Source organism: Triturus cristatus, chromosome 6 (genome assembly GCF_964204655.1).
Source record: "Triturus cristatus chromosome 6, aTriCri1.1, whole genome shotgun sequence".
Classification (NCBI taxonomy): Eukaryota; Metazoa; Chordata; class Amphibia; order Caudata; family Salamandridae; genus Triturus; species Triturus cristatus.
Window position 1 is genome coordinate 812,684,064 of NC_140589.1, and position 21,776 is coordinate 812,705,839.

The window sequence follows — 21,776 nt, forward strand, 5'->3', positions numbered from 1 at the left end:
GAAAGCGGACTTTTTACTCAAGACACTGCTCCCCATCCAAACTAAGAGCCAGTTCCTCCCCATGCTTCAGAGTGTCATGAACCAGGGGAAGGAGGCGTTCAAGGACCCTGCAACATGCAGATCCATCACACCCAGAACAGAGAAAAAATATAAACATTCCTCTCCGGACCCTCCATACATCAAGGGATCTGTCACAGCAGACTCCATTATCGCATCTACAGCCAGAAAAAGGGCCAATGTTCCGGCAACCTCTGGACCACCTCCTGACAAGGAGAGCAGAAGGATGGACCTCACTGGCAGAAAAATAGAGAGAAACGTGGCAATCACTGGCGCATGGCGAACTCCAATGCACTACTGAACAGGCACCAGTACCAACATTGGGACGAAATGGGGGACCTCATCAAGCATCTCCCCGAGCAATACCAGCAAAGAGCTTCGCATATAGTGGAAGAGGGGAAGAATATAGCAAATTCATGCCTTAAAACAGTGTTGGACGGGGCAGAGACATCAAGCAGACTGATGGCAATAGGAATCACTGAAAGGAGACAGGCCTGGCTCAGAATTTCAGGATTCAATCAAGAGGTACAGAACAACATCCTGAACACCAATTTCAACGGAGAAACGCTGTTCGGGGCACCAGTCGATGAGAAACTCACCCAACTCAAAAAAGAGAATGAGACGGCGAGGTCCATGGGGGCCCTGCAATTCAGAGGGATGAGAAGAGGTACCCCGACACGGAGACCTTACGGAAGGGGAGGAAACCAGCCGGGAACGTCACATCAAACATTCCAGCAAGGCCAGCAAGGCGAGGGTCACGGACAACAGGGTCAGCAGAAACAGAACTGGCAGTACCAGCCTCGGGCCAGTCCTTTCGCAGTAGGGGAAACGGACGAGGCCAAAGAAGAAGAGGGGGAGACCAACCCGCCTCAAAGTGACTTCGCACGGAGGAGAGTGCTCACCCACAACATCCCTCCAAGGGTAGAGCACAAAGGAACCAACAAAAGAGGGTTACACGAACCAAACGCTTACGAGCACGCAACACCGGTGGGCGGCAGACTCAGATTTTTCCTCCAAGAATGGAGAAAAATAACAGACAAATGGATACTCAACATCATACAGTACGGATACTGCATAGAGTTGGAAAGGAGACCTCCAAACAAAAAAACAAAGAGAAGGGAACACTCAGGACAAGAGTTAGCATAACTCGTAGAGGAAGCACTACAGCTACTCCAAAAGGAGGCCATAGAACCAGTACCATTCAAAGAAAGGAACAAGGGAGTGTATTCAACTACTTCCTGGTACCAAAGGTGGACGAAACACTAAGACCCATCCTGGATCTACGATTCCTAAACAAGTTCGTAAGGACGCAAAAATTCAAAATGACATCCCTACAAGAATTACTCCCACAAATGAGAGACGGAGACTTCATGTCCACCATGGATCTCAAAGATGCCTACCTGCACATCCCAATGAACAGGCAGCACAAGAATCTGTTAAGGTTCACCATCAACAAGGATCACTACCAATTCACAACCTTGGCATTCGGTCTAAAGTCCGCACCAAGGGTTTTCACCAAATGCCTTGCAGCAGTAGCAGCGTACCTGCGGAGGGAAGGGATTCACGTGTATCCTTACCTCGACGACTGGCTAATAAAGGCAAGTTCACGCGAAAAATGTGAGGAACACGCACAGCGTGTCACAAGAACACTAACAAAGCTGGGGGAAATCATCACTGGAACCACAACAAGTGAAGATCTTCCTAGGGGCGCAGATCAACACCGTAAAGAGAATGGTGATGCCCAGTGAGAAAAGGACACTAGCCCTGCTGAAGGAGACGCGCCTCTACCAAAAGGGGCGAGCTCTGACAGTGAGAACAGCGAGCAAGATCATGGGGATGATGGCGTCATGCATTAACCTAGTTCCCAATGTACGCCTACACATGAGACCATTCCAGGAATGGCTGCAACAGCAATGGTCACAAGCAAACGGAAGTTGGGAGGATCTAGTGGTTGTAACGCACGCAGTGCAAGAAGAGATAGCATGGTGGAACAGGGAGAACATAACAATAGGGAAGCCCTTAACACCACCAAGCCCAACAGTGACCATCACCACAGACGCATCCCAGATAGGATGGGGAGCACATATGAACAAGCTCAGAGTGAGGGGTCTGTGGACTCCAGCAGATGCGGTCAGACACATCAACTATCTGGAGTTAAAGACTGTATTGATAGAACTGAAGGCCTTCCAGAAAAAACTGTACAACCAAAGGGTGTTGATACAAACGGACAATACTACAACTATGTTCTACATAAACAAGCAGGGAGGGACACAATCGTTCCCCCTGTCCAACCTGGCACAGGAAATTTGAAGATGGGTCATCACGCTCAAAATAGACCTGCTGGCCATAAACCTACCGGGGCAGGACAATGTAGAAGCAGACTGGCTCAGCAGGCAGACTTCAGCATCCCACGAGTGGGAACTCAATGGGCAGGAAACGCAAAAACTATTTAAGAGGTGGGACACACCGACAATAGACCTGTTTGCAACACACCTGAATGCAAAATGCCAAAACTTCGCATCCACACAACCAGGAAAACTATCCCAGGGGAATGCCCTATGGATAAGTTGGTCAAGAACATTTGCCTACGCTTCCACCAATACCACTGATACACAGGGTACTCAACAAGTGCAGGACCAGCAACATGACGCTGATCCTAGTGGCACCACTGTGGGCAAGACAGACATGGTACTCGCAAATAGTGGAAATGGCACAGGGGCCACCACACAAGTTCACCAAAAGAAAAGACTTACTCTCCATGCAGGACGGAGAAGTTCTACACCCAGAGCCAGAGAGCTTCTGCCTAGCGGCATGGCTCCTAAAGACATAGAGTTCGCACACCTTAAGCTACCTCAAAGCACTATGCGAGTGCTCCGGGAGGCAAGGAGACCGACCACACGAAAATGCTATGGGGAAAAATGGAAGAGGTTCACACTGTGGTGCAGAAAAAATAAACTGCAATATAAGTTGACAAGGGAATCAACGGTGCTTAGATACCTCGCGCATCTACTAAAAGCCAAACTATGTTCGTCTTCGCTAAGAGTCCACCTAGCGGCGATTGTGGCCTACACACGAGGTGAGATGGGAGAAAGTTTTTTCACGTCACGAGTAGTAAAGAGATTCGTGGAAGGGGCAAAAAGGATAGCGCCACCAAAGAGGATTCCGCCGCCGGCATGGAACCTCAACATAGTCCTGACGGAACTTATGAAGGCGCCCTTTGAGCCCATCCACAAGGCCTCACTACAAATGCTGACAATGAAAACAGCCTTTCTGGTAGCAATAACCTCGCTGCGCAGAGTGAGCGAACTGCAAGCGTTAACGCTGCAAGAGCCCTACATCCAAATACACAAGGACCGAGTCGTAATGAGGACTGACCCACACTTCATGCCTAAGGTCGTGTCAGCATTCCATATGAACCAAACTATACAAATACCTAGTTTCTTTCAAAACCCAGTCACAAGCGCAGAGAGGGCACTACACACTCTAGACGCTAGAAGAGCGGTGATGCACTACATCGAGAGAACAAAGGATCACAGGAAAACCAAGCAGTTTTTTGTGTCCTTCGCAACCAGCTTCCTGGGTAGACCAGTAACGAAAAGCACCATCGCGCGATGGATCGCACTAACGATACAATTCTGCCACAAACAGGCAGGGCAAGAGCTAACGGAGGGGGCACGGGCCCACTCCATAAGAAAGAAGGGAGCAACGATTGCCTTTCTGGCAAACACACCCATTCAAGACATATGCCTGACGGCAACATGGGTTTCAGTGCATACGTTCACTAAGCACTACTGCGTGGATATACAAATGAACAAGGAAGCACAAGTAGGGCAAAGGGTGCTTCAACATATATTCAACGACCAACGCTCATCTTCCACCCAGCCGCCACAAAGATGACAAACCGCTACAAAGTCTATGCACAGCATAGTGAATCCAGAAAGATTCACGCTGCAAAACGAATAGTTTCTTACCTGTCGGTGTAGTTTTGCAGCTTGAAGATCTTTCTGGATTCACTAGCGAACCCACCCACCTCCGCCAGAAAGATGAGGCAGGAGAGGAAGGTGAAAGGACAGAGAGTAAAAGAACAAAAGAATACTGAAAGTGGATACATTGAAAAAGGAAAATACTAAAGAACGCCTAGGGTTAAAAAAAAAAAAAAAAAGAGGGAAAAAAGAACCCGAAGATGGCGCCCCAAGGTGGGACTTCCGCAGGAAGCATGCCGACGTCACGAGAAGTACACCAAATGATGGGACGTCGACGCCCACCTCGGGCACAAAAAAAAAAAGACAAAAGAAAGACTATGATTCCGGACCCAACCACCAGACCGCGGAATAATGCACAGCATAGTGAATCCAGAAAGATCTTCAAGCTGCAAAACTACACCGACAGGTAAGAAACTATTTGTTTTCATGTTTTAGTACTTAAGTCCCTTTCTCGTGATGCACTGAGGAAGCAATGTTCTTGGTATTTGAGAAAAGGGGCATTATGCTGAAGCTTAGATTTTTTAATATAGCAACCATTTTATTGAATGTTCAGTAAGATACAGTGGTAGGCATACTTAATATATAATCGTACTATCTTTTCAAAACTCAATTTGCCTTTGCTTATGTGAACACGATTTTTATTGGCCCCGTCTCAAAACCATGTCGCAGTTCTTGCCCATTATTTAAATTCATAATGGGATGGTTTAAGAAAACTGATTCCTCCTCTGACTACTTGCAGCCAGCCTGACTCGTTCTTTTCTCTTCCCTTGTAGTCGTTAAAGTATTCCTTCCAGACGAAAGACCGCTTATGTTTTGTGATGGAGTATGTCAACGGGGGAGAGGTAAGTCAGAGAAACCAAATTGTTTTAAGGTATTCCATTTTCAATCTTTATATCCATCCCTGCTGTGGCAGACATGTGGCTTCTGACTTTATACATTGCTTTAGGAGCAGTCGCACAACTCATCCTTGCCGTCATCCGCTCATGGTTGCATTCAGGTATAATTGACAAAAATTAACATTTCCACAGGCATGTGCTAGGCATTTTCTTGCACCAATTCAGGTAAATACGCTGAGGTTTCAGATGCATTGTCTGAGTTCCACTGTAAATGACTCAAACATCCCTCTATATGTATGTCATTTCACCATCAAGCAAAGGTGGCAATTGGTCAACTATTCTCTGAAGTATGACTAAGTTAGAAACAACTTTATTCTGCCAATAATCTAAAGGAGGACATTGTAACATAACCAGGAGATGGCAAACATTCACTTAGTCGGCGTGCAATGCCCCCAAAATAGCATTCCTCTGTTCTACCCTTAAAGCTCTGTTGTGGGGCAGGAGTCCTAGCCCTATGTCCTTAAGTCATAAAAGTCAGATCTAGTTTAATGTCTCAAGATTCTGCTCCACTCACTCTGGCGTAGCTTGAAAAACATCTTGTGCAGATTGTTTCATGTCTATTCTTTCTTGGAAAACCAATCTTTTCTGGAAAGTTTATTTCTTGTGCTCCAATACGTTTTTTTCTGAAAATAATTTCAAAATCTAGAAATATGAAGGGATCTCATGAAATGCCCACAAGCTCAAGGGTCATGCTCAGTGCATTTCATGAAGGGTGGCACTTCATTAGGAGCAGATTAACATATCTGGTAAACCTAGAACACAAGTAAAAACAATGTGTTTTATACAAAAGACCATACTTCATGGATACTCTAAACAGTCACATAATGTGCTAGGGTTTATGGTACATTATTATAGGTAGTGTTTAGTATGAACTCTCGATACATCCACTGACTCAGCATAGAGGTAGCTGACATAGTTTCCCATTTCATATATTCTTCATGTTGTCTTGGCACGCTCATTAGACACAAGGCTTGCATGCATATTGTATGTTGACCTGCATATTCACTGTTGTCCAATTTGGGGAAGTACTTGCTAGAGGTTTGACAATGCTCACATGTATGTGGCCGTCCTCATATTTAGGAATATACCCTAGCCCGAAACATTCACAACTCGCACCACGAGAAGATTTATTCAGACATAATATAAAACCATAGTGGTAAATCTAGTCCCAAAACGTGAATAACAAGCAAGTTTAAACTCATTAAGTGCAGCTAATTACACACACAGGGTCTATGTAGATGAGCAAATACATTGGGGAAATAAGAACATAATCAATAAAAATGTTTTAGTTCTGAACAAATTAAATACCACATGTGAAAATGAAATGTTTAATTATGATTTCCATATTTGGGGTCTTGTGGGGTGCGCCACATCATATCTTACAGGCTAAGCCAGGCACTACACTGGGTAGGCAGACCCTCAACACGCTTAGCTTTGCTATGGGTGGAAACTTCTATTGAGGTCCTGTACCTTAACAACATCCACCACAGAGGCATATCATGGCTCTACCAATATATATTGAACCTTGTTCCCCCCCAAAAAACATACATATGTGCGGGAATGGGAGCGGGAGTTGGATAACGAGATTTCAGACGACACGTGGCGTGCCATATGGCAGAGGGCTGATAAATCTTCTATCTGTCTCGTTATAAAGAGAACGCTTATTAAATACTAACAAATTGGAACCTCACGCCTGTTAGACTCGCAAAGATGTTTGGAGGCTCCGACTTGTGTTGGAAGGGATGCATAATTGAGTGTGGCCCAGTTGTGGAAACAACCTCTGGCATCTTCATTGAACATGTGGTGGGGAAATACTTGGTCACTATACGCTATGGAAAAACTAACTGCAATTGTTCATGACTGAGTGGCCGAATTCGATGTTCCATGACACGCATTCACCACTTGCATACAGTGGCTACAAAGGATGGGGCTCCGATGGCCTCTCATATGCATGTTATGTTCTCTTCATACACAGAGGGTAGCTCATCAGGAGCCAAATGCCTGAATTGATTGATATGGCCCATTGGGGTCGGATGTAGGGGCCTCAGGGCTTTCTTATGTACTTGTTAAGAAGGGTTATATTTAAAGAGTGTTTGGATTATGCTACCTATACTTTAATTTTCACACTTCTTCATCTGGAAATGTACTGTGTGTCTTATTGTTTTGTTTAAAATGCAAAAATAATAGCAATGGTCAAAAGAGTTTTGGCCTAAGATTGAGAAATCCCAGAAGCATGTTAATAAAACAATTCCTGCATTTCTTCGTGACCATGGCATGGCTCTATATATCATAACATTCAGTTTAATTTGCCAGTTGTCTATAGGCGAGAAGAAGTGCACTACACTGCAGTAGAGAGTACTGTGTTTCTTAATAACACCAAGGAATGCATTCAGTTCTATATGCAACTGAACATTACATGCTATAAACACAATAGCTCTTGTCAGAGCCACCCTATTCCAACATTATGGGATTGTGTTATAGTATGAGTCTTTTTTTTTTTTTTTTTTAGGGATAGGGACACTTGCGAGAGTCTTACGTATTTCTCCAGCACTCGTGGGTCCAAACATTTAACATATATTTCATGCATAATAGTTCTTTATTGTAGGGTATGTATATTGGACTGTGCAAACACTGAAGCCTCTCTCTTGAGAAAGATTGTCTCTTTCCTTTATTACAGTGCTAATCCGTTATAGTCACCATTAGTAGAGTGTGGGGGGGGAGAAAGTGGCATCTCCAATGAGACCTTTTCACAGTATAACAGTGCATAGGAGGATGCTAGGAGAGTCTCACTCACACTTCACCCGAGGCCAACAACTGTTTCTAGTAGACTATGTGAAGGGACTGGCCTCTCCACTGAGACCTTGCGTCAAAGTGACCAGTGTGTAGAGAAGGGTGTCATGGAACACTGTCTCTCCACTCACATCTTTCCCCAGGCTCAGCACATTAGCATAACGAAATTTGAGGGCCCCCCTCCAAACTACATGGAGGGACCCCCTCAGGAATCAGTCAGGATCTGTCACGCCAGCGTCCTGTGCTGAGGGGGCCCCCTGGAGCTCGTCCCCGCACTACTGGGCCTGCGGGGCCTTTGTTACGCTACTGGCTCAGCAGTACAGTATGCATAGTAGGGTGTAGAAGGTACTCCCCTCACATAAAAGACCTCTGTATAGTATGACAAGTATTAGACGTACTGGCCTCTCCCATGAGAGCTCTCTACGGAGCAATAACCATCTATATTAGGGTGTGAGAATGGATTTGCCTGTCCAATTACGCCTCTCCCTAGAATGGCACACATACGCAGTAGTGTGTAGGGAACATTATCCTCTCCACTAACACCTATCTCTAAGACAACTGGGATGTGTACTACAGTGTGGGCAACAAGTGGCTTCTCTGCTGCCACCTCTCACTAGAACAATAGGGATATGCAGTACTGTCTGTGCAGGGAGTGGCCTGTCTGCTAACTTATCTCCCCATGGTGAGAGGTGTCTGTAGTAGTCCATGAGAAAAACTTACCTCTCTGCTCGTATCTCTTCCCATGCTGACAGGTGTACATATTAGGCTGTGGGGACGAACTGTCTTTTTGCTGACACTGCCCCCTCTCCTGTGACTTGTTTCTTGGATGTGCAAACTAGGGTGTGAAAAAGGGGCTTACCAGTCTGGTCTCCGCTCTCCCCAGGATGACAGATGTACAAGTAAGGTGTGGTGAGGGAATTACCTCTATTTTCAAAATTCTGTCTTGCATAACAACTATAGAGACACTGCCATTTTAAGTCAGAACTCTCCCCAGACTAACACATGTGCAAAGTAGACTCTGGGTAGAGACTGATCTCTCTACTCATACCTGTCTTTATGGTGATGAATGTGCATAGTAGGGTATACAATTGAGTAGTCTCTGTGCTCTGAATTATCTCTTGGACAACTGGTGTTTATACTTGAATGTGAGGACACACTCACCTCTACCTTACACATCTCCTATGAGGACAGGCATGTGTAGTAGGGTGCAGACAGAGATAGACCTCTCCGCAGAAACCTTTCTCCAGAGTCACAAGCACATATAGTAACGTGCAAAAGAACTGCCCTCTCCACTATCACATCTGCACCAGTGGATTACAGTGCATTGTAGAGTATGAAGATGCACTGGCCTCTGTGTCAAGACATCTCTCTTGTATGAGAGGTCTTTATACGACACTGGAGGCATGGACTGATCTCTACTGGGACCTCACTGTTGCATGACAAGTTTGCATACTAGGGTATTCAAATAAATGGCTTCTCTATTACCAAATGTCTGTAGCATTAAAGATGTGCATAGTACTGTATTGATACATATACACTCATGAGCTCTTCTTCACTCCCCAAAGATGGAATAGACCGTTTTCGTCAGCACTACAATACTTTAATATAATAATCAAATCAACTATTTAGCCAACAAATCAGTAGTAACTTTAAACATTTGTATTACAACATAGTTTAACATTATAACCAAACTACAACAACTACATCAATAAACTATTTCAATAACTGTAAAACAAACCAAAAAATCAACTTCACTAACTTAAAATGTCTTCATCAGAATATAATGAGCAGCCTGGTGTAGTTGCAGCACCTTAGCCACCTCTGCCTGTCAAAGAATCTTTGGTAGGACAGTTATTTTGATCTGAGACCAGGTGGTAAAAAAGTCTCTGCAAAGTTGTTCATGCATACAGTTTTTTTTAAAGGAATTCACAAAGGAAACCTCTTGCAGAGTTACTCTTGCTGTTGAACTAGAGAGCTCTTTGTGTGCTTCCACATCTTTTCAACCTGGATACACTATGCCTGCTCAGATCCTTACTGCTGAACAAGTCAATAATCCTTCTTCACTGAACAAGGCTCTTTTTTACTGCTTATGTAAGCAGATTGTTTTTTCTTTAGAGACAAGTAGGCATGCATGGGTCAAGGTTGTGCAAGACCACAAATGACCCCCTAGGCAATAAGAACATAATCACTTCACCAATTAATAGTTTTTTTTTCCTGATTTTCCACACAGTTATTCTTTCTTGTTTCTTCAAATGTCAACAGCTTTTCTTTTTTTCCTCCGTGTATTTTTTTGCGTGGTAGTTTTCTTTTTTCACAATCTGTGTTTTTAATTTTCCTCTTACAGAAAGACAAAATAACCTGAAAATTAAAACTTGCATACTGATTTGTAATTGATAAGTGATTGTTCACTATATTTGTCCTTTCTCCTAAAAAAAAATCCACACCTTCAATCAGTGCATTTTTTCACAATTAAATCATAACATGCCATCAACCCCGGGTACATAAGTTTATAAAGTAACATTCCTCTTGGCACATCTTTCCTAACAGTGAGCAAAGTGTTTTTCTCCAGAAATAGCAAAATCTCCACTCAAATATCTCATGGGGTAAAATACGTGTACAGTAAGGATCATAAAACACTACAGATTGTATGAACAGATTGCAGATTCTTTGTTTTATAATTTGAGAAACACTGCCTCTTTTACTTACAACTACATACAGATTGAACAGTTCTGATATCTCTCTATATTCTAATGTCTAGGTCTCAAAAGCTAAATTTCGAAATCTACACCTCTACAGTAAACCTTGTGTAGAATAAGTTTGCCAACAGCAGTGGACTTACTGACACTTCTCCACAAAGTCAATAAAATATATTATTAAATACCTGAACTTGGAGCTGTTTCTTGAATGCAGCTGAAGCACAAGTCTATTTCAGTCCCAAATTAAGTCACATCTGCTGAGCACAACTCAAACAGACTTATTTCTCCTCCAAAGCACCAAGGACAATCTAAGCTCTCTCTGGCTCTGCAGCCAATCACATCACAGCATTTCTTCAACCCTTTTGTCTACGGACTTGCGTGATCATAAAACACCTTTTTTGGGACACAGGGGAGTTTTATATAGCACAAACTAGACCAAAGATATCCGAGTGCTTTACATGAGCACCTGTTGCCTTACAGACAAATACTTTTTTTTTTTTTGTAGGCACGTGGAGACTATGTGATTTGCCCAGAATCACAGGATGTTGAGTGCCCCTGCCGAGACTTGAACCCGGTTCCCCAACTTCGAAGTCGACCGCCATAGCCGTTAGGCCACATCCACTCCCCAACTCGTGGCAGGCCCAGTAATCTTCCACGCAGGTCTCGCAGGACTGGCCTCTCATTTCAGACATCTCTCTCAATTCACTGGCATGCATAATAGGGTGTGGGGAGGGACTGCCCTTCTTTGAGATCTCTTTCTCACACGACAGGTGTGTGTAGTACGGTCTGTGCATGGATTGTCCTCTCCTTTGAGACCTCTCTCTTTATTGATGGGTGTGCATAGTAGGGTGTGGAGAGGGACTGGGTTCTCCTTTCAGACATCTGCCTCAGATGATGGGAAAGTGCACTAGTGGGTGGGGAGGCACTGACCTCTCCTTTGAGACCTCTCTCTCAGATGACGTGTGCGCGTAGTATTGGGAGTGTAGAGGAACTGTATTGGGAATGACAGGCCTCTCCTTTGAGACCTCTCTTCAATGACAGGTGTGCATAGTAGGGTGTGATAAGAGCCTTAACTACTCACAACTCTTTTAAAGCCGATGGGCGTAAATAGTAGACTTTGATAAACTCTACTAAGACTCCTTCCTACAATAACCAATGTGCATGCCATAGTGTATTGAAAGATCACCTACTCCTGCCATGTGTCCTGTACAAGGCCCATTGTAGTTTTCTCTACGTTAGCATAACATAGGCCGCATTAGCTTTGCACAAGTTACTATATAAATACTTTTGTTTCTGTGCCACATTATATTTTCAGACAGAACCTGCAGTTGTTTTCTCGTTCTGTTCTTTCCTGGGATTAGTCTGAACAGCAGACAAGGTCAAACTACAATGTCCCTTGTTATTTTGTTTTGATCAGGCACTCGCACCTAGACACACCTCAGAAATGCAGCTGTTGTTTATGAACATGTGGACTTTGTCATATAGGTATGCACAGCAATATAACACAGAAAGACACAGATATTTCCTGAGGAAAGATCACGACTGTATCTGAGATGTAGAACGTCCATCTGTGTATGCTAATGTACGGGGTCCACTGCTAAACCCAGAGATCTTTACTATATGATAAATTTGCTTCTGTAAAAGGGGAGGGGGTTAGGCTATTCTGTATTATAATATGACAGGGCCTTTCATAATATACGGTTTATTGACAATACTAATTATATTTTTGCTAGGCAGTTGTTTTCTGATTGTGGCACATATACTGCATTCTGGAAAACGATACTTAAAATAAATATTTCAAACTTCCTTCATGTCTCTGTCATATCTTATTGTGGACAAGTACAAGTGTGAGCCAAAGGGAGTGTCCTGTCACTGTGACCCCTGAGAGGGTCGGGAGTGTTGTGTTCTGGGGTGTTAATTCACTTGTCCCTCTGGTTATGAATAGGAGGGCAAGTGAGGCAATAAAGCTAGTCGGACTCATGGTACTAAGGTAGTATGGTGACTCACTCCTTCATATTTTTCACTATCCCGTGAGAGTCTAGCGCGAGTGTAACTTTTTTTTTTTAAATGAACCTTCTACTTATTACAGTACTTATCTCTTAGACACTTCCTCTCAATACCAAACAATACCATATGCACTTCTACTAGAAAAGTGTATTGAGAACTCACCTACTCCTTTGTACTATTCACAATCCTGCGAGTCTAATGGTGGCCATTTCATTTCTAAAAATTCCAACAGGCAGCCAATCAAAGAACTTGCTCTTGCGAGAATCGCAGGAGCTTTCACACTGCCGCAAGAGTGTGACGGCACACAGGAAAAACTGGCCTCTTGCCCAATGACAGGGCTCCATTTTAGAATTTGCTCTCTTGCAGGATGCTCGTGAGTCTCTCATGAGCCCAACCGTCCAAATATCTATATTTTTTTTACCCTTAATATCTCAAAAACTATTGAATGGATTTACACCAAATCACAAAAAGCACAATCTGTGCTGAATTTGGTGTAATTCCTTTCAACAGGTTTTGCTGTAGCCTGTCTTATAGGAGTCTATGGAAAATGCATGGGGATTTTACATTTTGGGACCACTCTTTTATCTTACCCTCACTTGATGGGTCACCCCAAAACTTTCCAGGAAGGAGCTGAGATGAAAGAACTTTTTTGTTGGAATATTCTGTGAAGATTCACCAAACTGAGCCAAAGTTATAAGAATACCAAAATGCACCGTCTATAGAAAAGCAGACCTATCTGTAACCACCTAGTGGTGACCGCCACTAGGTAATATATAAACGTGTGTGTGTGTATATATATATTCACTTAAAAAACCATAGGTTTCACACATGTTATAGTTAGGTGGATATTTCACTCGTAAAAAACCAATGAAATTCCCCCGTTATAGTTACTTCAGATAACTATAACTCGCGCGCCCGCAATCCTCTGCTCATGACGTCACATATTACATCACTCATGACATGGTCAGTGGCATCACTCTTGACATCACTGATGACATCATCCTTGTGATAGAGTGGCGGTCGCGCAAGTTATAGTTATCTGAAGTAACTATAACGTGGGAATTTCATTGGTTTTTTAAGAGTGAAATATCCACCTAACTATAACATGTGTGAAACCTATGGTTTTTTAAGTGAATTTGCAAGGTTTTTTAAATGCTAATTCCTAACTATAACGTGTGTGAAACCTATGGTTTTTTCAGTGAAGTTGTATGGTTTTTTAAATGCTAAGTTATGTATGTATTTTTTTTTATATATATTTATTTTTCAATAAACTACGTATTACATTTTTTTTTTTAATGGTTTTTCACCATGCGCGCACCCCCGCGATTTAAAAAAAAAAAAATGTTTTTTTCTGCCTTCGGGGTCCTTCAGGGACCCCCTGACAAAGGCTAGGGGGTCAGGAACTCTCTAGCCTGCCCCCTTTTCACGTTCGCCACCTTCCTTTTCCACTCTCGCACTGAAAACAAACAAAATGGCGGCCGACACTTCCTGATTTCGACCGATTCGAACGTTAACTGACATGTAACAACCAATCAGAATTACGCTCGCGCACGTTAGGGCTATAGATATGTATGTGCTTTTAAATGCAATTTTCTCTGGAAATACTGAACAGATTGACTCCATATATGCAAACGGCACTTCCCTGACCTGAGGACTACCTCTCTGCCAAATTTCAAGTAATTCTGTTCAGCCGTTCGGGCTGTACCTTCGACTAAAGGTCCTATGGGAAAATGCATGGGGAAAACATGTTTTGGGACCCCCCTTTTTTCTCGGCCCCCGCTTGACGAATCCCCCCGAGACTTTCAGGGTAGGAGCTGAGCGGAGCGCCCCATTAGTTTTGAAAATTTCGCAAAGATTCGTCAACCGCGCCAAAGTTATTCAAAATAGAATTTTGAGATTTCCTATGGAAACACGGTCCTAACTATAACTATCTACTGGCGACCGCCAGTAGATAATGTATATATATGTATATATTTTCCATGTAAAAAACAAAGGTTATATGTATTTCTTCTTTGTATGCAAAACAAACTTAAACTACACAAACTTTAAAATTCTAAAGTTATAGTTATAACTTAAATTTAAAATTCACGCACCACTCTTTCATATAACTATGATTTATAATTTATGTACCACCTTTAAATTACTAGAAGTCACACACCTACTTACATACTCTTGTCACCTGACTTGTCACACTACATTAACTATAACTCACCTCTACCATGCACTGTGTTCTGACCTTGGGAACTTGGTATGGGCCTGTAAACTCACTTGGGCAAAAATCCAAAGATGTGGTAAAAGATTTTTAACCCGGGTGATTTTACTTCTCAGTAAATCTGTCCAAGACTGAGGGGTTAGAATCTACATATTGTGTGTTATTTGCGGACTTCGCACTACAGCAGCATTTCTCACAGATATTGCTCTTCATCGTGCTTTTATTTAGGCCTGGTGTATGCTTTGAGCCGCCATCTTGTACAGTATATCAAAAGCAAGAGCTCCTCTTAAACCCATGCAAACTGGTGTAATAATGTGATACTTGAAAGCAGTGACTCACGGGGATATTATTTAGCAACTGTTTTTGTCAATAGTTAGCTCAATCACTGTATGCAATAAATGCTATTCAACACCATTACATTCAACACAACCTCATAGTTTGAATCCAGAAATATAATTGTGATTACTTAACAACTTCCATTATATCTCTTATACATATTGAGAAGCTCCAATTCTCAGTGATATGCATAGTGCCAACACCACAACCAAAAAAATGTCAAAAGACTAAAAGAATTAATAATTTATTTTGTGATTTTTTTTTTACAACAAACAACGTTTGAGCCAAGATATTTTCCAAAATGATATGGTGTTTGTGTGTTGTATTGTTGTCGATGAAATTTCAAACCTAGTGCAGATATGCAATCTCACCGGTACAATAGTATAACTGGGACATATGTTTGGTTCACACAATGAAATGAAATTGTGAGGAACAAGCAGTGACACCAGGGTGAGTGCCTATTCTTGTTAGCTAAACATATAGGGGCCGATTACTAAACGGTCTGTTAAGGCTCGACTGCAAGGGCCGCATCGTAATAGGTCGGTCAGTTCACTTTCTGACCGCCTCAGTATGTTGGAGGCGGTCGGAAAGTAAACCGGCCGGTCATTCTGCCTGGCTTCTGACGGGCTCAGAGAGCCCGTCCACTAGTCGGAAGCCGTCAAGTAATCTCAAGGGCGGGTGCTTCTGCCCTTGAGATTATGATCACGGTTTCCGACATTGTTTCCATGCAGGTCTATCTGACATAGAACTATGTCGTAAATCGTATTTGGGGGCCCCCATCAGGTGCACGGCCTCCGGTTGCAGGGATGGACTGCACCTCCCTTTCCTCAATGGGAGCTCGGCCGTAACACGAGCTCCCGTTGTGGTAAGGGACCATGCGACCGAACTGTGTTTGGTCACATTGAAATCAGTTGGTCGGGACCGCCGATTGAGTGTCGGTCCCATAACCGAGTCTGTGTCGGGCGGAAGTGATTCTGCCTGACATCATAATAAGCCCCATAGTGCTTACACGCAGAGGTAACTGAATACCCTTGGTGAGTCAACGGAACTGATAGACCAAACATTCTTTCGGGAGCGCCGCAGTCAATCCTCGACTGTGGACCCGGTCAGTCTGAGCAGCAGCGTGAAGCCGCTGTGTCCAATAGATGCTCAAAGTACAGCCCAGGAGGCCACATGCTGCCCTCCTGACCTTTTTATGCGGCCCCCAGGTAAACAGCAGCACTGGGCTGCTCTTTACTTGAAAGAGCTCGAATATTCAGAAAGCGGGCCAGCACTTATTTAAATCTAAACTAAAGTAATGGAAAAGAAGGTGTCTTGCACAACTTATTTTTAAAGACATCTTGCATTAATCATGTAGAATATGTGAAATTCTCCTCAAAATTCAAAAAAGTGTATTTCATTAACACCTTAGAGTATAGCACTACATTGAGGGGTATTTATTAAAAGTGATAATTTTCAACCATGAACTTTGTAAAATTGATGCCACCCACATCCTGACAACAATGTCATTAGTGGATCAAGAGACATGCCATTTGTCAAGCGCACCCTATGTGTGGTCTGAGTTGTTATAACTGGTACATCTTTATAGTTTATTAGAACATTGGAATGTGGAGCACTCCATTGAATACAGTGGAGTGCTCCGGGCTTTTAAGGGCCGATAGAAGCCCGCAGACAACATTCCAATGTTGTTTTGGTTCAAAGACCTCTCGGAGCCTGAGGGGATTTAAACCCCCTCGGGCTCCGAGAGGCCTTTGTTTTAAGTAATTAGAACATTCTGCCCTCTAGGGGTGGAATGTTCTAATAGCCTTGGAGACTTCCTAGCGGGCTCTACCGGCTATTAAAGGCCCACGCCCTTATCAAAGAAACTCACCTTCAGCTTGGGCCTTTAACGCTGGATGGAGCAGGACTTGAATGAATGAATGAATGAATGAATGAAATGAGTTTTGTCATGCGCAAACTTTGCCCAATGGGCGTCAAGGTGCCTAATTCAAATAATACAGCTCGCAAATCAAACCAGCATTCTCTCATTGGTAGGCTTTGGTAAAGTACCACGTCTTAAGGGCCTTTTTGAACAGATCAATTGAGGGAAGGGTTTTGACCTCAATTGGAAGAGAGTTCCAGAGCTTAGGAGCGGCAACAGAAAAAGCTCTCACTCCCCATCTGGCTAGCCTTGTGCGGGGCACTACCAGTTGAAATAACCCAGCAGATCGAAGAGATCTGGTTGGGATATGGCGGGTAAGCAGAGACCCAAGTGCATCGTCCGTGCCAGCCGCAAGAGCTCTGTATGTAAGACATAGAATCTTAAAAAAGACTCTATGCTGAACAGGGAGCCAATGAAGATCTCTCCTAGCAGTCGTGGCTGAAGATGCCAGGGGAAGGGCCAGAACAAAACGTGCTGCAGCATTCTGCACGATTTGCAGTCGATGGATAAGGCCCTTGTTGGACTCCACATACAAGGAGTTGCAATAATCGAGCCTGGAGCCAACAAGAGCGACTGCAATCTGCTCACGAGCCTGGAGAGAAAGGTAGTTACGGATCCTATTTAGAATCCTGATAACACCCCAGCATGTGGCCACGGTCCTATTTACTTGGAGCATCATAGAGAGTGAGGTGTCAAAGACCACGCCGAGCTTTCTGGCTGATTGGGAGGGAGTGGGGCAGGTGCCAAGAGATGAAGGCCACCACTCGCTCGACCAAACATCTTGGTCTTTCCCAAAGACCTCTGTCTTGTCGCCGTTTAGCTTTAGGGAATTGATGATCATCCAATCTGCCACATGCTGCATGCATGACCTAAAGCTAATGGCTAATGGCGGATGTATGGACAGAGGAATGGCCGGTAGAGCCTGCTAGGTCTGGCTCTAAGGCTAGACTAAATCACAGACAAGAAAAGGTTTTATAGCGCATGCATTCTGAACTCATGGTGCTCTAATATGAAATAATTAAGAAAAGGAAGGCAAAGTGAAATAAAACTACCTAGGATCACATAGTTTGGTCAAGCGAGGAAGCCAGGATTGAACCTAGTATTTCCGGTTTCACATTGTTAAATTCAGCCCTTAGACGAGGATCTCACGATTTACATCAAAGGTTTATGCGCCGTCTTTAATTCCTTGTGCATGAGGTTTGGCAGAAAGCACTTGAAAGCTCTGTTTGTTGTCCACACCATATATATGCTTTGCTTCCCCCTACGTCCACCTTATCCCACCCGACCTTTACAAATGCGGCCCTAGGGCATGCGACAGACCATACTTTTTGGCCCCTGGCAAATGTTTGTGAGGATCCATGGATTAAACCTAGTTTAGAGCATGCATGCCAACAGAGCACCTTCAGGTGGGAGACTCCCGATATTTGAAGCCAGAAATTGCTTTATTTTGGCAGTCTCACCCTGGAACTGCCTCTGCTTCTATACAAGTTAATAGGGAGAAAATAATTTCTCCAGATTTTTTTGTTGTTGTTTTTTTTATTTTTTTTATTTCCCAATTACCTCTTTTAAAATGTTGGCATGTATGTTAGCGCCGCTGTTCTCAAGAACCTAGCCGCCATCTTGGCCTGTGCTGTGTTTCTGTTTGTTGAATGTTAACCTTGTGGTAGCTGTTGACGTGAAATTAAAACCCGGTATTCTCTTTGTAAATGAACACCATGAGCTAGGCACTTAGCATGTTTACTCCTCGGCATGAGGGGCGGACGAGGCAGATTCATTGCTTTAGAAGAGCCGCGGCAGTTACCGCACCACACATCTTTCGGAGCGAAAGGCGGCCTGCGGTGATAACGAGGTGCGTGGGGCTATGCGATGGCTTTATGGAGAAGATTAAACAATCCGAATTGTCAGCGGAGTTGTAAAATCTACTGAACGCTCCCAAAAACAACACGGGAACTGTAATTAAAGTAACTCGTGCCAGTTGTTTGTGCTTCATTTTTAAGACAAAGATTATTTTTTTTAGTCCAGTGGTTGCAATAAAAGGGCTTCCAATAAAACTTTATAGCGTATCTGTTGCACTTTGCAGGGAGGGAGGCTTTTAATAACTCCTCGATCTATTTGAGAAATAACCTTGTTTTTATTCATGCCAGCATTTTAGAAGAGGAAAGTGGGAGATTTAAAAAAAATCTGAAGGATGGATTTCCACCATTGCTTTTTATGGAAGCAGAGACCATTTCAGACGGGAAACCGTCAAAATAAAGCCTTTTTTTGGCTTAAAAAAATGGGGTCTCCCGTCTGAATTGGGTATGTTGGCATGTATGTAGTTTGCTGCTTGTGTGGATATTTCTTCATGTGTGATTCTGCATGCCTCAAAGCACCGGAGGGCCAGGCAGTTGTCAGGGGTGGTGATAGCCTTGTCTCAGTTATAACAAGCATTGGAAATCAGTCTGGCATTTGTTTGAGATAGAGCTAGTGGCACTGTAGATGACAATGTTTCTTACCTGTGTGTTGTGGGGTGTACGTATGTGGTGTGTAGCCGAATTATGTGGGTTGGATTGGATTTGTTAGTTGTGTAATTGTGTGGTGTGGAGTGGATTTGTGTAGTGGAATTATGTGGCATGGTGTGCTGTGGAATTATGTGCATAGTGATTATATGGTAGTGAGTGTACTGGAATTATGTGGAGTGGGACTGTGTGTTAAGGAGTGTAATTATGTGGAATGGTATTTTGTGTTGCGGAGTGGTATGTATGGAGTTTAATTATGTGGTGTGCTGTCGAATTTTATGGTACGATGTGGAGTTGTGTGGTGTAGATTGGATGTATGCGGTGTGTTGTGTAATCCTGTTGATTTGTATTATGTGTTTGGTGTCAAATTAGGTGGTGTGGATTGGAAATGTGTGGTGTTGAAATGTGTGGATAGCTTTACCTTTTTGGTGATGAAAAATAACAAATAGGTATGAGCTATGATCTGTGTGTTTGGGTGTTTAAAAAAGAAGGAAATAATTAAATTATTTGCGTTGTAAATGTCTCTTACCTATTTCTTATGTATTGGAGTGGATGTATGTGGTGTGTAGTGGAATTATGTGGGTTGTATTGAAATTATTAGTTGTGGAAATGTGTGGTTTTGCGTAGTGGAATTATGTGGCATGGTGTGCAGTTGTATTATGTAGATCGTAATTATGTGTTTGAGTGTATTGGAATTATGTGGAGTGGGATTGTGTGATGGAGTGTAATTATGTGGAATGGTTTTTGTGTTGTGGAGTGTTATGTAATGGAGTTTAGTTATGTGGTATGCTGATGAATTTTGTGGTATGATGTTGAATTATGTGTTGTGAGTTGGATGTATGTGGTGTGGAGTGGAATTGCAGCCCCTCCAGCACTAAAGTTATACCACTACATGAGTCAATAGAAAGAGCACACACGGGCTAGCATAGCAGGGAAATGGGATGGCAACAAAGAACTGTAAGGGGGAGAAGTACAGGAGGGAAAACGCTGTAGAACACACATGGGCCAGCACAACAGAAAAGGGGGAGGGCAACAAAAAACAATGTAGGGGAAGAGAAGTACAGGAGGGAACCTGCTATTAAACATATGGGGTGCTGAACATATGGATTGCTGAATTCAAAACAATTCATTTACCTTACAGATGTGAGATGGATCCAAGTAAAAAAGCCTTGCATCACATTATCATGGGTGTTGTGCTGCCAGGGTTTGAAGGGTTATACAGTCACTCCACACTGGTTCATGCAGTGTGATTCATGAATACATGTTTGCCTCAGGAAATATTTATGGGCACATTCCGGCATGTTGAAACGTGACATACTGGCTAAGTAACAAAACTTTTGTGACACAACAATTCATCCACAAAGTACCTGTACTTCCCTTTTCCAAAACAAATATGGAAGTTTAAAAGGAATGCTTCTCTTCTACCAATGGAACTGAGAGACAGGGAAGTAAAGTCATTTACCAGGCAGGGATCACAAAATGTGCACATGGCTGAGGCAGAGTACTAAGTCATACTAGGAAAGCAAAAGTGCCTTTACAGGTTGCCAAGCAACTCAGATTTAGAATAGGACTGCACCCATCACATCTTCAGCGTAGATTGTTTTGCACAACAAATTCTCTAAAGTCCGAAAATTACTATCTATGAAATCTAAACCCGTTCTGTCATTTCCATATGCTCACAACAACTACAACTCTACACCCCTTGGGAAACATGTCCCCTGCTTTAAGTTAACTTGGGTGATCTCACCTGCTAACTCAGCGTCAATGATGTTTGAAAGTATTTATTTCCTCAAAAAATGGATTAAGTATTTTATTCATACCTACACAAACATCACTTAGACAGTGGTCACCGGTATGTCCTTATTCATACATCCGGAATGCCAGTTAATACCGATCATGCCATTAGATCATCTCCAGCACAGTAAGCACAATATCTCCAATATGCTACCCAATTCACCTAGATTGCTATTTCATCTGGCCTCTGGCCTATCTCAAACTTGTGGTGTTGATTGGCCTGTAAGCGAGGAATGCGAGGGAATACTTGTCAGTCAACTGAAATTAAGGGATTTAACGAGACACTTGCCAGGATAATCCCAAAGCTGCCATTGAACAATAGTTAATGGATTGTTGGAAAAAAGCACTAAGCCAAATTTGCGGCATTCTTTACAACCAGGGTATGACTTAAAGTAATCCTACGTGCCAGGGAGCAGTTTTCTGCATGTTCGGTGCATTGGTCAACCTATTTTGAGGGTATGGACGAACCTACAGATACACATACTTTCTAAAATGCCAGCACTTTTCAGAAGTTTGATTGTAAAAAGCCCATATTCGTGACTCAAATGGTACACATGATCAATTCAAGCACTGACAAAGTACTTGT

The 21,776-nt window shown here is 43.0% G+C and overlaps 1 protein-coding gene across 1 annotated transcript in view; it reads left to right on the forward strand.

Moving 5' to 3' along the window:
* Positions 1-21,776, forward strand: part of AKT3 (AKT serine/threonine kinase 3) — a 740,092-nt gene that overhangs the window by 493,084 nt on the left and 225,232 nt on the right. The window contains exon 8 of the mRNA XM_085611402.1: positions 4,814-4,882. Coding sequence (XP_085467528.1) covers positions 4,814-4,882 — 69 coding nt within the window. The remainder of the gene's footprint in view (positions 1-4,813; positions 4,883-21,776) is intronic.